Source organism: Rhinolophus hipposideros (assembly GCF_964194185.1).
Source record: "Rhinolophus hipposideros genome assembly, chromosome: 4".
NCBI lineage: Eukaryota > Metazoa > Chordata > Mammalia > Chiroptera > Rhinolophidae > Rhinolophus > Rhinolophus hipposideros.
The window spans coordinates 63,442,022-63,459,708 of NC_138050.1; the positions used below are offsets into that span (position 1 = coordinate 63,442,022).

The window sequence follows — 17,687 nt, forward strand, 5'->3', positions numbered from 1 at the left end:
GCCACTGCAGATGATCAAGTTAAGAATTGGGGCCTTATAAAAGGAATGAACTCACACTCACACACACACACACACACACACACACAATACGTCATGTGAAGATGAAGGCAGATATTGGCAGAGATACATCTACAAGCCAAGGAACACCAGAGACGGTCAGTAAACCACCAGAGCCAGGATTCTCCCTCCCAGCCTTAGAGGGAACCAAACCTGCCGACACCTTGATCTCAGACTTCCAGCCTCCAGAACTGTGAGATAATACATTTCTGTTGTTTAAGCTGCAACTGTGGTACTTTGTTACAGTAGCCCCAGCAAACTAATACCTATATTTCAACAAATGTCAGATTGAGTTGTTAAGTGAGAGAATAGCCCAGGAAAATGGACTACAAGTGCAGTGTCACTCTAATGCTACGGCTGAAGGGTAGGCAGTAGGACTTACAAACATCACTGACCGCCCCAAGGGTTCATGTGGGTACAGGGTACAGAGAAAAAGAACTGGCTTTAGTCTAGTACCTTGTGTACCACCAAACAATGACCAAACACAAAACCAACTCCCCAGGCCCCCATAGTCAAGCATTTTGGGAGCCAGAGAGAGAGCACAAATAAGTTTGGAAGCTAAGCAATGTTACTTGTACCCACATAAAACTGCTCTCTAAATGGTCCCCGGTTGGCAGGACGCCGAAGGGCTGCTGGCAGTGTCTCAGTTTCTGTTGAACCAGTTTTCTGGAGGAAATTAGGACTTTATTTTCTAACACTGTCATGTACCTTTCAGGAGTTTCAGAAGAGAAGTAAGGCAGCGGTGGGCACTAACAGAAAAGCCCACCTTAGACAAATTGCCCTTGGAATGGAAAGGTAGGCGGAAAGGAGACCATCTTTTTTATTAGGGTTCAGAAAGTTCACAGGTAGGAAACACAAAGACTTTGCTTAGAATGAAGGTGCTCCTCTTTGGATATGAAGAACGGGTGAGAGCTCAAGACACCAGGAGATTCCAAGCAGAGCAATGGCCTGACTCCTAGAGTTTCCCCCTGTGGCCAGTCATCGCAGTGAGCTGTTAAATACCACTGCAACCCGCTTAATAAAGGGGAAGCGTAATCCTCAACACTGTATTATGGAACCAGATGTTCCATTTAACAGCACTAATAAAACATGTCATCTTGGTACTTAGAAAAATCATGAAATCTGGCTAAGGGAGGATAAGATGGTTAACAGCAGTGTCTCGGTTTTTGTCTCAACTCACCATGTTCGGTATATGCCAGAACTATTACACCGCCCTGTCTGGTTTATTTTTCTTCATCATGTGAATTCTACTGACAAAACTGTCAGCAAATCAAATGAAAGCATGTCCATGAATCACAGGACTTATATGTAAATGAAATCTACTTTTGTGGATGTGAAGGAATGTGCTGCAGGAGGTACAGGATGGAAAGGTCAGTGGTGTAACGAGGAACCCTTCACCGGAGACTGCAGGGATGGCAGTGAAGACAGAGGAAGGGAGACAAGCATGAATCTTAGAGGTCTGACCTTCAGGGAACCCAAACTTGGCGACCTTCATTTGCTCTGTGAGGCAGACGTCTTAGCCATCTCCTAAGAGAAAGGGTGCCCTGCCTGTTCTCTCACTGTCCCTGCTGGCTGGCCCCTAAAGACTCCCTTGTCTCACGAGCTTCTGGCTGGGTTGGGTGGATGGGATGTTCGGAACCAACCCCTCTCCTTGCCCCTTTAAGACTAAGGGCAACAGCACCTTCCCGCTGCTGCTGCACGTCCTTCACTGGTTTCCTGAACTCTCCCTGTCCACGCTTCTGGGAACTGTGCAGTTGGCAAATTATTTCCAGGTAAAATCTTTTGAGGGTGTCGTCCGTTTCCTGCCGTGAACGTGACTGGCTGACTGGTAGGGCCGCAGGAGTAAAAGGACCTGAAGGGACTGAAAGGTTGGCAGCAGCCACCGTGGGACACAGGAAAGCAGTGACCAAGGACACTCTGTGATAGTAGCTGGGAAGCTCTGAGGACCAGGAGAGATCTGAGTTTGTAAATTTACAACTTGTAGTATAATTTTTTTCCAATAGCTCTAACTGCCTGGACATAGCAGTAAAGAAGAACGGAGCTGTGGCCACTGCTGGAATCAGAGCAAGGCAAGGGAGAGTCTGAGGGGCTGGCAAGGGGGCGGGGGATCCTAAAGGATAAATCACTGCGATCTGAACAGAGGACACAATCAACGAGGACCAGGGGCCTGGGACAAGACGGTGGAAAGAGCGGAGATTGCTACGAGGTTGAAGGAAAAATATAATGCGAGGGACAAGATTGAGAGGCAGATCAGCTAGGATTCAGAAAACCAAGCCAGTGCCAGCACTGGACAAATATCACCAACACCAGGGCCCGGGCTTTCATAAAACTGTGACCAAATATTTATACTGGACATCTATCACATTCAATGTCCGCTGTGCTCTGGGAGAAGATCAGTCATATGCCCTTTTATTTCTTATTTCTGCTATTCCTAGTTAAGGGACACATACTCAGCATCAGAAATTGAGGAATGCTTTAGATTTACTATCAGATAGAGTCTTATACACAATGAGCTATAAGCACTGTTTTCAACAATATCAAAAAGGAAATCTTTCTGTAAAAGTTGCAGTGAGAACAAAGACTAAAACTGCTTTATTGTAAAGAGGTGTTTGTGTGTAGGGAAAGCCTCCTTGAGGCTCCTGGTAAAATGTATGTTCTTGTCCCCTCATCTTTAAAATGTTAAATATGCTTTTGTTATGGGTTGAACTGTGTCCCCCAAATTCAGAGGTTGAAGCCTCCCCCTTTTCTCTCAGAAGGGACCACCCCTGTCAACACCTTGACTTTGGACTTCTAGCCTCCAGAACTATAAGAGGATATATCTGTGTTGTTTAAGCCTCCCTCCCCACCTCCCCCCATCTGTGCTACTTTGTGACAGCAGCCTTAGGAAACTAATACAGATTTTAATGATAAAAAGGTATTGCTGTGATGTCCTAATAACCAATGCTCTTTGGTCTAGCTTTTCAACTCGTTACACATTCAGTCTTATGTCTAGATCAAAGGTATTGAGTGAGCATCTGAGTTCTGTTTGCTGACAGAAACACATTCTGACAAATGACCTCTGGAAGATTACATAATAGCCAAACGTGCTTTATAGTACAGCTCATAACTAAATTGCATCAAAATTAAACAATAAGCTAATGAAAGCAATCACCCCATTCGTTTTCAATGATTTTGAACAGGCGTTGAAGATGCTGGATTTCAATGTTTTCCCAGCCTAGCCTTCACTTAAGGGTGGTACACTGAGCAAAGTGGCTTGTGGATGACAAGGAAATTGAAATACAAAGAGTAAATATAATTGTCCTAATATAAATGGAAATGAAGCAATCAACCTCCACTTCGTACTTCCAGTTTGTACAATTTACATCATCATTATGAATCGTGGAGGTTCCTTTACACAGCCCCAGATTGTTCTTTGGGATTAAAATAAGGCAATGCCCTTCACGAGCAACATTAGCAACACTCCCTTCATGTCAACTAAAGAAGACATTTCTAGTATAACTGTTGTCACAGAAAGGCCTGTGCAAGTTCGTTTCCTAGTCCTCTGTGGCAGCACAGAGCCACTCGGGTTGGAAACCTAAGGACTGCCTATCTATGCTCTCCCACTCTCTGGGTGCTCCCTTCCCATCAGCTGCCAAGTCCTATCGATTCCACTTCCCTCATTTCTCGTTTGTCAGCTCCCGGTATTCTGTCTAAGGCCCTTATCAGTCTCCACCATGTTTATAGGACATTGCGAGTCCTCTGGTCACTGGGTGTCCCTCCCGCAGACTCAGCTGTGTTCAACATCCTCCCCACTGCCGAACGACAAGCGCGTATCACTGGCAGCTGTCTCAGGGACTAGCATGACTGGTGCTGGCTTATCCTCGCTAAGGGCTTCTTATGGCCCAGGGGCATCTAACAGGACTGGGAAAGCAGGGCTTCAGTGGGCTGGGACCCCGGCTCCTTGCTCCCAGCTCAATGACCAGACCAAGTCCCTTATGCCCTCTAGGCCTCACCAGGGTCATTCACACCTACATTATAGAATCAGTGATCAGCCATCAATGAGATAATGTGCGTACAGACGTAGCACAATGTTTGGCACACAGCAAGGTATTTTTAAAAGGGTAGTTGTTGTTTTTATTCATTTTCTTATCACCAGCAGCACCTTGCCTCACATGTCCATAAACATTCGTGGAACTCATATCATGTTTCCAAGATCACATTCCATAAAATAACACCAGAGCCACCGAATTCCATTGTGGGTATCGAGACTAACTTCCTGTTTGTATAAATGAGGAAAGATAAACCTACCCAGCTCTCTTCACAGTTGCAGAGTACGAAAGACTTTTAAAATTGCTCTTTTCCACAATCATTTTAGCTACAGTAGACCTTAAATTAATTACATCACCCTGTATTTTTCTTAGGACTGAAAACCATGATGCCAACTCAAATGTCTAAAGTAATGGAAGACAACAAATAAGTGAATCATAAAAAGACAGCTGATTATTTAAAAATCAGTCTGATTTGTATGTCAACGTTTCAGATTTCAAATAGGAGTGTCTTGCTCCCTTGAAATGGGCCCCCAGAACCCACTCACGCTGGGAAGAGATGCCCTCCAGGGTCTTGAAACCCTGAGTCCAGTCTGTGCTAGAGGGATGGCAAGATTCTCCTAGAAAAATCCTGGCTCTCGAAAAACCATATCGGGGCCAAATAAATAGAAACCAAGAATTCAGCAAAGCATAAATGCACACAAAATTTTAAGCTAAAAGGACACCCCTCAATTTTAAAAGCTAGCCTACCTGAAGCTCAGAGAAGCTACAGATAATATCATTAAAAAAAAAAAGGAAGTAAACGTGCTTGTTAGAAATTGAGAATTCATCACAACTATGCAAGTGGCAAGTCATGTTTGCAGACCTTCGAAAGCCACCTGGGATACATCTCTATTTTAGGTAAGAACTCACGCTCCAAAGAAAGCTCAAGTAAAAGTGAGACTATACAAAAAGCTGGGGTGGGGAGAGGGGAGAGGAATTACTCCACCTGATACAAGTATGCAGTTTTTAATAAAGTGCTTTTATATGCTTTCTTTTTTCCATTTCACCTACCCAACAGCTCTACAACGAAAGCAGGATCTCAATTCTGTTAAAGAACAATAATGAAACTAAAGCTTAGAATGAAAGGAAGGAAAAAAAGACTAACTTTTATGAGAACCCAGTGTGTGTCCAGGACTCTGCAAGGTGTTTGTACAGAAGGTGATTCCATCTGAATGTCACCTCAGCAGCATGAGGTAAGTACCATGTTTTCCCGCAAATAAGACCTAGCCAGACCATCAGCTCTAATGCGTCTTTTGGAGCAAAAATTAATATAAGACCCGGTCTTATATAATATATTATATAAGATAATACCAGGTCTCATATAATAAAATATAACATTATATGAGACCCGGTACTATCTTATATTATATTATATTATATTATATTATGTTATATTATATTATACCCGATCCAGGTCTTATATTAATTTTGCTCCAAAAGACGCATTAGAGCTGATGGTCCAGCTAGGTCTTAGTTGGGGGAAACATGGTAGTCTCTTTACTTAGAGACAAATAAGTTGGGAATGGTTGGTTATCTGCTCATCCAGAGTCAAACAGCTAGTAAGCGATGAAGCCCAGATCCAAGGTCTTACACTTTCCCATTTAATCACTGTTTCTTATAATTAAGAAGATGTATTATCTCCATTTAAAAGAGGAGAAAAGCAGCTTCTCAAACTTGCTGCGTTTTCTCAGAACGTTGACCATTTTAATGTTAGATATAGACCTCAATTACAGTTTATTCCTTCTCTTTAATAGGTCCTACTCTGAGCGATTCTTTTTTCAGGGAGAAAATAGCAAACAGCTGTTAAAGAATTCCTGCCATCATTTCAGAGCTACAGAACTGGCTTTGATCACGAGCGCCTGGAGTTGAAAGGGGCACACACAAACATTTCGGGCTAACATTTAAATTCTACTCTTTGCTTCTAAAGAGCTAGGAAGGAAGGCTAACAGTATTGAGCTGAAATGATTTATGAAAAAGGTTTTAATCGATTAAAATAGCCTTTAATTTAACCTCCTGAGGCCAGCCCCAGACAGCACCATTTATCATTCAAGTTAAATAAAACACAGAAAGGGACTATGCAAAGCAGAGTGGACACAAATACTATTTCAGAAACTTTGCTAATAAAATGAGCCAAAAGCAACACTGATAAGGAGAAAGAAACACTGACTTATTTTAAAAAGCTGTGTAAACTTGTGAAATTCCTTCTCCTCATTCTGGTTCAAACTGCAGATGCTAAAGAGGCAGTTAGTACAGCTCTGGGCATACACGTCTCCCTTCTGGTTTTAAATGGCCAATTAAATTTTATTTAGGTCTCACCACCACCACCACCACACCTCCTCTAATGTTCACTGCAAGCAAAAGAAAATAAAATAGCTCTGAAACTCATACCTGCCATCTAATATCACCATAATCAGATCAACTGAAGGGAGCAATCCCACCACCAGGGACTGGTCATTCCAGGGGGAGTGAGAAGCAGAATGCTTATGGGAAAGGGAGACATATTTTCCTCTGAGACTTTGAGTTATATGTACATCTCACCTTGTCGGGGACCAAAAAAAAAAAAAGGAAGAAAGACTTTTGGCAGTTTATGGAAAAGGGCACATTCCCTAGGATGGCTGAACTAGAAATAAAAAAGGGACACAAAATTCATTCAAAATAAGTAAACAGAGAAAGGAAGGTGATTGCCTAAAGACACAGTTGCTGTGTGTGAGCCTAAGCCCAGTTCATAGCAGGCAGCCTCTGCTTTTCCTGATGTAAACTAGAGGTGTACACACACACACACACACAGCTTTTTAAAAAGACAAACTTATACTCTGTCCTTTTTTCTGAGCTCAAGCTTAGAAGACAGCTTTAGAATTCTACAACCATTTAAGACCTTCTCTGGAATCACAAAGCCCTTGGAAGAACAAGCTCTCGATTAATGGCAAGCCCAAGTTTCAGTGGCAATTAAAAAAATTAAACAACTGTTTTCATTTCAAAAGGTAAGAAAATGAAATAAATGTTTAATCACTTCAGGGCTGGCAGTATGAGACTCCTAATTAGGTCTCAGAGAGAACACAGGCAATTTCATCCCCAGTAAAACACCTTTGCAATCTCTTTTATTAAGACATGCAAACTAATTATTTCTCTTAAAAACACTGGATGTCTGTTTTCAACCAACTGTTTATTTCTGACTACTAATGTGTTTTCTAGAAAACATTTAACTTCTTTCAGTTTCCTATGTCTTATTGTCAAGCGGTATATATAGTTCAGTCCAATTTAATTCGGTGAGGTTTTTGCAAGTTACCCCACACTCATTAAATTCTGATGCTCCATAAGTAGTAGCATATTATATATAAATCATAGCATGCTTACTTATCCTCACCACATATTCTCTTTTAGCACTTACCAGGTACACAGTAACTTCTGTGTCTGATCAGGCTTTGGAGGGCTTGGGGTTTTTATTTCTAAATTTAAAATCCCTTTCCTCAGTTTCCCATTTGCCTAGGGAATTAACATATACAGTCATGAAAAGTTAAACAATTAATTCATCAACAAACATGTCAACACTGCGTCCCAACTTTCCCAAAAAGGAAAAGCAGAAAAAAAACCTTTAATATGATCTGGAACAAACACCTTATTTTGCAGATGAGCAAACTAAGTTGCAGAGATATTAAGAAACTAATTTGGGAGAGAGGAAAGATTAGAGACTGTGACTCAAAGTCTAATTAGAGGTACAGACAAGTACTGTAATTAGAGACAGGTGGCCTCCAGCAAGGGCTGTGGTGGTGGGGAGGCCTGGACAGTGGTGGGGAGGCCTGGACAGTGGTGGGATTTTGATCAGTTTGTTAGAAGTGGAGGACGGGCAGTGTTTAGAATGGGGAAAGACGCAGAGCAGGACAGAGGGGAGAATGCGGTGGCCTTCCCTTTGGGACGCCAATTTGAAAAGACCCAGTGGGGTGAGACAGTGAAAGCCCACCAGATCTTATAAGGGGCGGCTGCCCAGTGCAGGGAAAGCAGAGAGTGTTGGGTTAACGGGGGCTGGGTCCCAATCCCAGTCCTATCTTAACTCTGTGCAAACATGAGGAAGAACTGAAAGCTCTTCCCATGGGTCGCCTCATTTCAACGAGAAGACAGCACCAACCTCTTCTCGTAATGTGTGCGAGTAAAACAACTGAACAGAAGTGCGGGCAATTGGTTACAGGTATCAGGTATCTGCTGGTCCACGTACTGTTCACGTGTAGGATCCAATGATAAACAAGCACAAAAAACGCCTTGCCCCCACAGAACTCACATTCTACCTGTGGGAGGCCCAAACTAAGCATGAAAACAGAGAGGAGAATTTTCTGGCCTGAGACACTCCTGTAGAAGATAAAACACACAGGACAGTGGTGGAGATACTGATGGAAGCAGCCCAAGCAGCTGAGCTGTCTACAGCAGACCCTTCATGAGGGCTCCCTGCTCTCTCCCAACCTCTTCAAGTCAGAAGTCTGTACTTTACCCTTAGGCAGTTGGGAGCTATAAAAGTTTCCGAGCAAAACGATAGGATGTAAATACCAAACCAGTAGTTTCCTGGGATGGCCAGAGTTGCCGACAAGTTCTTTCTGCCACCACTAACGGTGGTGCCATTTCCTAAATGCCCCACCACGATCCGCCTGCCCACCCCAGGCCATTCCTGCTTCCCCTTCAACAAAGTCTGGGAGTCTACCTGTCACCCTCAAGCATCTTTCCCAACTTTCCCAACCTTTCTGACCGGGGCTATTCAAAAGAAGTAAAAGATGGCTTGGTTTTACTTCCTCTGCTCTTCTCAGCTTTTCCTAGAGTGACCTTGCTAATGAAAACACATGAGCTGAATAAACACTTGAGAAGAAACCATCTGCTGCATCCTAAAAACGTCAGTAGGAACCGTGTTTGTTTACCATCAGGGTCGTGAGGACAGAACACATAAAACCTTCTCAGGGACCTCAAGAGAGGATGATACTTGCACGGAAGTGGAGGGGTGTCATTAACCTTTTCAGATCCACAAGAGTCAGTTGGTGTTATAACCCCCGGTTTGAACAGTAAACTGCATGTATCGTAAACCACAGGGTGAGGCTTATTTGCACAGCATTTTACACATAAAGATGATAAAACACTGTGTAAGAATTTACTATCAATTCTTTTTGAACTTCCGATTCTACAGAGGAAATACCTAAAAAAAACTACCCAAGTTCAAGAGCAAAGGTGGTAGTGGAGCTGGCTACAGAATGGGAAAAGTCTGATGCTCACTGCTGAAGCCTCTCAAAGGGTTAAACACTTAAATAATTTTTAAAGTCTATAAATAGCAATGGAAGCAACCATAGAGAGTATCGTTTGGTTATCTGTGCCAGGAAATGTTTAAGGAATTTGCATTTACAGTAACGACTTCGCCTGCATCCATCCATATGCTACAACAAAAGTAGTGAGAAAAGGCCCAGGAAATTCAATCCCCAAGGAAAGACATGGTTCAAAGAAGAATGTTCCTCCAGGGAAACTGTAATGACTTCTGGCCATGTGCCCTGCTCATCCATGTGGCAAATGGGAGTGAGCAAAGAGAATCCATGCTCTTGTGGAGCCCAGCCAAAGGAGGGATCACACGTGGGTGACAGGGACACTTCCAGGGTCAGACCCTCAGCCCTGATGAATTCACAGCACAAAGTTTTGGAGCAAGGTTTTAAAGCAGTTATGGGGAACTGGGTCTCTTGTAAACCCGTGTCACTCTGCTCCAATCCTGAGTACTGCGATTGAGTCACCACGGCCAGCCTGATGCCTTCCAGCTGGTGAAGGCCTGGCTGGTTCTGTTCTTAAAAAGCACAAGGTAGCAATTTAGAATCAGCTTCGTCAATAAAAATGCTGATATCTGCCTTTCTACAGGCAGTTATAGAAAACATCTGTTGTCCATTGGTTGAGAAGGAACAGTCTGACCAAACTAGAAAATAAAAATATGAATGGAGGAGACATGTTAAAAACTAACAGTGACATTAATTCTACTTATAAAATAAACTCACCCTAACAGTCAGTCAGCAAACATTTAATGAGCACTTACCACAGGCCAGGTGTTGGGCTCAGCACTGGGGATGAGACAAGACAAGGCCCCAGCCCTGAGAAGCCAGCAGTGATATGGCAAATGGATATCAACATCACTAATCGTGTTTGTATGAAGCTCTTACTACGTGCCAAGAGTTGCTCCAAACACTTTATTTGTATCAACTCTTTTATTCTCATAAAATGAGGAAGGGTTTATTATTAGCCTCATTTTACAAGGGAGAAAAACTGAAATATAGAGAGGTTAAGTACTTTGTTCTAGGTGGTCAATGAGTTCGTAGAAGTTGGGATTTGAACCCAGGGAGTCTAGCTCAACCCTACGATAGGTATCTGAGCAAAGAGGTCTGAAGGAGGGAAGTAAAAGCCCCAGTCACTGCCTCAAGGAGTTGGCATCTGGGTAAAACTAATACGGCCTTTAAGGGTGCACAGGAGTTTATGGGGTGGGGGGGGGAGCAAGAAAGGTTCCTTCTAGGCAGAGAAGTTACAAATACAAAGCACAGGCGTCAGAAATTCTCAAGTAAAATAATTTTAAAAGATGAAAACATTTCTATTCCTATTTCTTAGGCAGGGAGCTCCTATATAGTCCCTAAATAGTAGGTAGGAACAGAGTTTAGGGAAACTGAAGAACTGCAGCTGAATATAGTACAATGTTCCTTGTAGCTGGTACACACAACAGCAGTGTTTCATAGCTCCCCAGTCCAAAGCACACACGGGAGCACCATTTAATAGAATGCGTTTCTAGAGACTTGGGCTCAGAACGCCTTAACTGTACCAAAAAGGAAACACTGAAATACTGAAACTAAATACCTCACCAAACCAGCCTAGCAATGAAGACAAAAAATTGCCGGGGGGCGGGGGGGGGGGCGGGGAGGGGGCTAGCAGGTGCACGTCTCAATTTATTTTTACAATTTCAGCAGACTAGCAACAGCTTTGTTCACCAAGATATGAAGATGTTCCCAAGGCCTTGATAGATATAACTTCCAAAACAAAAAAATTAGAAAGATACAAAGGTTGCTTGCGATGTGCAATGAATTAGTGGTTTTAAACAGAGCTAGTCTGAGATTTATCTTTCCCTGAGACACTTAGTGATAATTCACACTCTGAACAATATTCTTTGAAATGAATATAATGAACCATATCAAACACATGATTAAATGATGGGTTACAGGCGTTAATGCCAATCTACGTTGCAGTCACTCTTGCCAACAGAATCGTCTCCACTTTAAAAACAGGTTATGTTCCCAAACTTGGTCTACAAGCTGGCTATCTGGAATTCGAGAGTTATTTTCTTCCCCCACTATGTTTAGTACCCAATGTTTAGATGTGGTGTTTAGTACCCAAGACAGAGCACGAAAAATGAAAACCAAAGTGTGCGAAGTCTGTGGACTCGAATTCATGTAAGAGATAATGATGCTGGAGGACAGTGTAGTCAGAACTCCAGAGAGCCAGACACACACAGCTTATGCTCCCTGTTTTGGGAACAAGAACTCCTCCTATCTGCACATACCGAGCGGTGGATCCCTACACTCTGTTTAGGAGTTCTGTTTAAGGAGGAGGTTGGGGAGAAGGATAAGGAAGGGCAGGAGCTCTGAGGAAAACAGAACCATGGGGGTGCAGTTCTCCAGCTGAAGCAAGAGGCCATGGCTGCCGGTTCCCTCCTCTCTGCCGGGCTCCCAGACACCGCTGGCCCTGGAATGGTGGGCCTCTTCAATTCTAGGGCTGCCACACTGTGGGCTTGGATCAGGGTTTTCCTGCACCCCGACTCGCCACCCACAAACATGGCTGTCAATGTCTCCCTTGACATGAGAACACCTGCACAGCTCTTCGGTGGTTTTCTCAGGACCTTTTTTGCCAGTCCCTTAGAGAAGGCACACACGCACACACATGCAGAAGAATTGCCTGTGACGAGCAAGTTAAACTGAGATCCAGCCACAAGACCACAATTCCCTCTAATTCAAATATATATAATACATACATGTGCACATGCATACACATATATATCAGTACATGGAAAATCATAGTAAAATTCAAGATGTGCCCAATGGTAATCACTATAGAGGCAGTTCATAAATCTAAAAATCGAACAGCTCAGAACCAGAAAGGGTCCGAGGAGTGTTGGGGGGTGCAGCATACACAGACCCTCTTCCTGTCGTCTCATGTCACTGAAACACGGGAATGAGATGAAGCTCCCCACGCCAAAGGCTGCCCACACACTTGGGTTTACAGATACACCCTCCACTTACTGGAACTTCAAATGCCTCCTGGGTGTCATCCAGCATCTGGATTTTGATGGACATGAGTTTTCCTGAAGGTGTTGGGGGCGGCTTCTGCCCGTGTTCCAAGGTACTGATCCCCGAATTCTCTGGGGCCCCCAGTCGCAATCCGGGAGTTGGCCTCTGCTCTATTTCTCCCATGATGAAAGCAGATTATGTAATATCTGCAAGAAGCAGTGAGAAAGAAAAATACATCGATCAGAAGAGGAGACTCATTTAAACCACCTAAGTAACGTCTGTCGTCTTCTACCCTTCGTGTCATTTCCAGGAACCACAGTATGAACCCCAGTCCCCTCACTAACAATGTCACCTTTAGCTACTCATGGCATGCAAATATTTGTGTGCATTTTATTCTTTTGCATATTTTTACATATTTTATTCCTTTCTTGTTTTACAGTCAGCTCTTCACTATTCATACTACAGATTCAGTAGTACTCAACATATTATTCAGTGTCTACAGTGAGTTACGTACTGCTTTTTACACATTTCAAGTCTGGCAGGAAGATAATGAACACTGCCTAAGCCATATCATTAGCATCCATTAATTACCTTTTCTGGACACAGTAACATACTAAATAATGTATTATAACCATAAATAGATAAAACATATATGTGGCTCCCAAGTTTATAATCAGGTTGAGAAAACTAAATGTACACTCACACAAATACAAGCAACACAATGTAGTGTTAGTCTTTTGATTTCTTCTGCTCTTTCTATGACAACTACCTCCTAATTCATTCATTTCCTCCCTGCCAACCCCATGACTTGGTTCCCCCTTCCCCAAACCATCCTACATGGTATAGATTCAACAAAGTTATTTTCCTAAAAACAAAATACAATCATCTTTCCTCTCCAAACAGGCCACTCTTCTCTCACACCACACCGCGTTTCTCACTCTCCTCCTACTGCTTCTGTCTCGCTATGTGGGTCTCTTGACTGAATGCTCTGCACTCATTCTCCACCTGGAAACTTCTACCATTGCTTTAAAGCTCAGTCAGTTCCAACGTCTCAGCCCTGACTCCCGGGCAGAGCTTGGGTCCTACTGCGCCCTCTTGCTCACAAGCCTGTCAAGCCTCAGCATGGTGGTCAATCCCATCTGAGTCTGCCTGTTCACCTCCCCCAGGACATCATGATAAACCTAAAGCATAAACCCCTTCTAGAATATGGGTAGGACCTCAGCACCTACCCAGGTACAATGCCTGGCACAGAGTGGCACTCAGTAATGGCTGCCTGACAACTAGACCAATCTGCAGTACATTTATACTATGGCCAATATACTAAGTGTCGCAAGAGCACAAAGGAATGAGATTTCAACATCAGATGAAGTGGTTTTTAAAAAAGAGGGGAGGGCTTCCATCATGGAGAAGGTAGAAACTCAACTCGATTTAGTCTCAGACATTGGGTAATACTTGGAAGGAGACAGAAATACACGAGGAGGCATTCCAGGAATGCCTAAGCACCAACAAAGCTATGGGACAGAAATAAGATGTCATATAGGAAGAAGAGTGAGAACTAATGCTGAAGAGTTAAAGATGCATTTGGAAGACACGCTGGAATCAGACCTCAAATGCCTAGCTGAGAAATATGGTCTTTACACTGTAGGCGGTAAGAAGCCACTGGGGTAATAACAACAACAAAAAGTAGAATTTTAGAAAAATAAATCTGAAAATGATATATACTATGGGCTGCAAAATAAAAAAAGTTACGATGGCAGGTATGGCTAGGGACATCCAATTACAAAGCTGTTGCAACAATTTGGGCTTGAGGGGATAATGTGGAGAGAAGCGATGAAAATGAAAGTGATTTTATAAAACCAATTTTGTGGAAAAATGAACCCCAACCCCATGTTGTAAATGGTTAGCTATTGAGAGGAGATAGAAGCCTAATGATGATCAGAAAGTTTTAAATCAGGGTGGGGGAGAGGAAGCAGGAGGGGAAGGTGTGAGTTTGATTGGGGATACTGTGTAGGGTTATAAAAGGACATCCAGCAGGCTGAGGAGAGGTGGCGCTGCCTGTGGGATATGGGTTCACAGTCCATCTTGCTGCACAAGTTAAAGCCATGATGACAGGAAATGAATGTGGGGGACATGGAACGAAAAAGGCAAAAAGAACGAACGTACCCAGTCATGAGGTTTGTTATGGGCTGAACTATGTCCATCCACCCCCAAATTTATGTTGAAGCCCTAATCCCCAATATCTCAGAATGTGACTGTATTGGGGAAAAGGGTCTTTAAAGAGGTGATTAAGTTAAAAGAAGGCCACTAAGTTGGGCCACCATCCCATCTGACTGGTGTCCTTTTAAGAAAAGGAAATGTGTACACACTGAGAGATACCCAGCCTGGGGTACTTGGTCATGGCAGCTCCAGCAAACTCATACAAGGGTTCATGGAGAAGATGGAAAAGAGGCATGGAAAGAAAGAGCCAGTGACACTTAGTGATAAAGCCATGGAAGGGGCACCAAGGGGTCACCTGTGGTGCGAGGTACAGAGCTAAGTCTTACAGATCTGAAAACAAGTCACCCTTTAGCTCTTTATTCAGGAAAAACCACCCAGTTTGTCATCTTATTTTCCAGGTGCTTCCTGCCCAACACATGCTTATCCTTCTTCTGAAGAGTCCGGTTCCCAGAAGTTTCCCACAAAATTCCATATGGAAACACCTCCCTCCCTCTTAGCAAAACTTCGACATTCTCACTGTGACATGAAGGGCTGGCCCTGAGGTCAACAGATCAGAAACTCTGGAGACATCTCAATAACCTGAGTCATAAAACCACCCTGGACTAAAAAGACAGACACCGCCTTTGATCAGGCAGAAAAAGGGTCTAATGGCTACCTAGGAAACAGTACTTACTTCTTATTTCTCCCACACACACTTTCCCAACTAACTTTCCACCACAGCCTGCAAGAGATCATTATTTGTTCTTATGCAATCCTTTAAGATTGGGGTTCTGTGACAAGGCAATGCTAGTTGAGAACCAGCCTTTCTGAGAATTGTTCCTTCTTTTTTGAAGAACCACCTGCGATTTCACAGGTTGTTTATAAGTACGTTTCAAATTTCTGCCCCAAATAAGATTTTTTTAAGAACTTAATTCTAATCTGTTGGGCTGCGTGTTCTGTGCTTTGCTTAATTCATCTATGAATCTTGAGAGATGAGACTAGACCTTGTTCATATGTAATCCTTGTACAGTGCCTTACACCAAAGTGAAAAAGAGATCAATATTTGTGTGATGAATCTAATCTGGGTGGTATACATTAATTATGAAAACACTTGTGTTTAAAATACAATTTTCACAAACCAGGCGAAATTACTTCCCCGTGTTTTCTGTTCACTGGCTCATGGTTAAAAATAAATGCAACCTCCAGAGAAAACTATGACATCAGTGCGGTTGTCTTCCCACTCCCAGGCTCCTCTTTTCATTTTTCCCTACTTTGGCATTGACCTCTCCTTGCATTCAAAACATCCCTCCTCTAATCCTGCCTTCTCTGCCCTGCACTCCATCAGAATTGACAGGCCCTGTGCTCGGACGTTGATGCTGGGCCTGGCCGCTCTGCTTCCTGCTGCCCTGAGTCCGGGAGACATGCATCTGGCTGTGGCTGATGCCCGTTCAGGGAGCTAATGGAAGAGCCTATCCTCCCGTATCACCCCATCTCAAAGGTGCTAGGACCCCTCCTGCAAATGCATTTTCTCCTTATCCTCTTCAAGCGGAGCTACTCCCCTCACCTCCTAAACTGAACCCTTTCTCTCCCTCTGGTCCAAGATCAATTTTGAGCACCTTGGCATTTAAAAATCAAATTGAGTTACTGATTCATAGATGCTTGGTACCTTCACTTTCCTTTTCTTTAGTTTTCTTTCTTTTTTCCATTTAGTTTTCAAATGACCTCATGCCTATATATTATTTCTACTTCTGGATGTTAATGTTTAAACAAAGTATGTCACACATTCTTTTTGTTTTCATACTTGCACGCAGACTGTTGCTGTACATAGAAAGTACTGTTTAATTCAGATATAAACCCAGCCAAGAGTTCTGAGCTTAACATCCTGAGAATGTCAAGGGAATATCTGAGGAACGCTGGCAAGTCAGAAACAGGTAACCACAACTGAGGATGGATAGCAGAATTGTAAGTCAAGTAATAGAACACAGCCTGCTAGGTGAACAAGTCTAACACACCTAAAGGCCTCTCGTTTATAAATATCAAGCCATGCTCTATTCTCACTTGACCTCCAGAACTTCCTGACTTCTGATTTCCTTCAGGAATAGTCAAAGTAAAGGAAATTAGTATTTCTTTCCTTGTCACACATTACACTAACGTGATCATTCGGGACCTAAAAATAAAAAGCTGTTTGTGAAACAATTTTATTCTTTGTTTCTGAAAAGTTAGTGAAAAGAAAATAGTAAGTACAACAAAAAGTAATAAAATTTTTAACTGGTAGCGAACAGATAAAAAACTTGAGTTGTCTTGTTACACCGAAAATAAGACCTAACTGGACAATCAACTCTAATGCGTCTTTTGGAGCAAAAATTAATAAGAGACCCAGTAATATATTCTATTATATTATACCTAGTACATTATATTATATATTATATTATACCTGGTATTATATTACATTACATTATATTACATTACATAAAACCCGGTCTTATTGTAGTAAAATAAGACCGGGTCTTATATTAATTTTTGCTCCAAAAGATGCATTGGAGCTGATTGTCTGGCTAGGTCTTGTTTTCGGGGAAACATGGTAGCATCCTGATTTATAAAGACTTCCTCTTGGAATTCACCCAAAAGCAATAAGGAATATACACACAAATCATTCCATCCACGAGGCTACTTGAAGACATCTGCAACTCTGAACCACAAAATGTGACCAAGAGTTGTCAAACTGCTTGAAGAGGCTGTCCACACCTGTAGAGCCGCACTCCCCAAATAAGTGGGACATCCTGAGCAACAAATCCAACACTAGCTTCCTGGCAACAAAGGGAACAGAGGCGCAGGTTAGCACTACGAGCTTCCCTGGATGCAGTGTGGTGGGAAATCTCAATAAGCACCAAATGTGGACTTGAATGAGAAACCACACAGCTAAGCCACGCTCGCAGGAAGCAGTCTATTGCTAAGGCAAAGTGAAAAAGATAAAGATAGCACTGAGAACATTACCAGTCTCGAGCAAGAGAAAAACAAAGGTTGAAAGGATTGTGTGTACACACACACACACACACACACACACACACCCCTTCAGGTCACAAGGATTCCTATT

The 17,687-nt window shown here is 42.8% G+C and overlaps 1 protein-coding gene across 3 annotated transcripts in view; it reads right to left on the reverse strand.

The window, feature by feature from the left end:
- FARP1 (FERM, ARH/RhoGEF and pleckstrin domain protein 1) overlaps nucleotides 1-17,687 on the reverse strand; it is a 263,226-nt gene that overhangs the window by 206,801 nt on the left and 38,738 nt on the right. For all 3 annotated transcript variants that reach the window (XM_081047178.1, XM_081047179.1, XM_081047181.1), the window contains exon 2: nucleotides 12,410-12,603. In XM_081047178.1, the coding sequence (XP_080903304.1) occupies nucleotides 12,410-12,580 (171 nt within the window). In that variant the 5' untranslated portion in view covers nucleotides 12,581-12,603. The remainder of the gene's footprint in view (nucleotides 1-12,409; nucleotides 12,604-17,687) is intronic.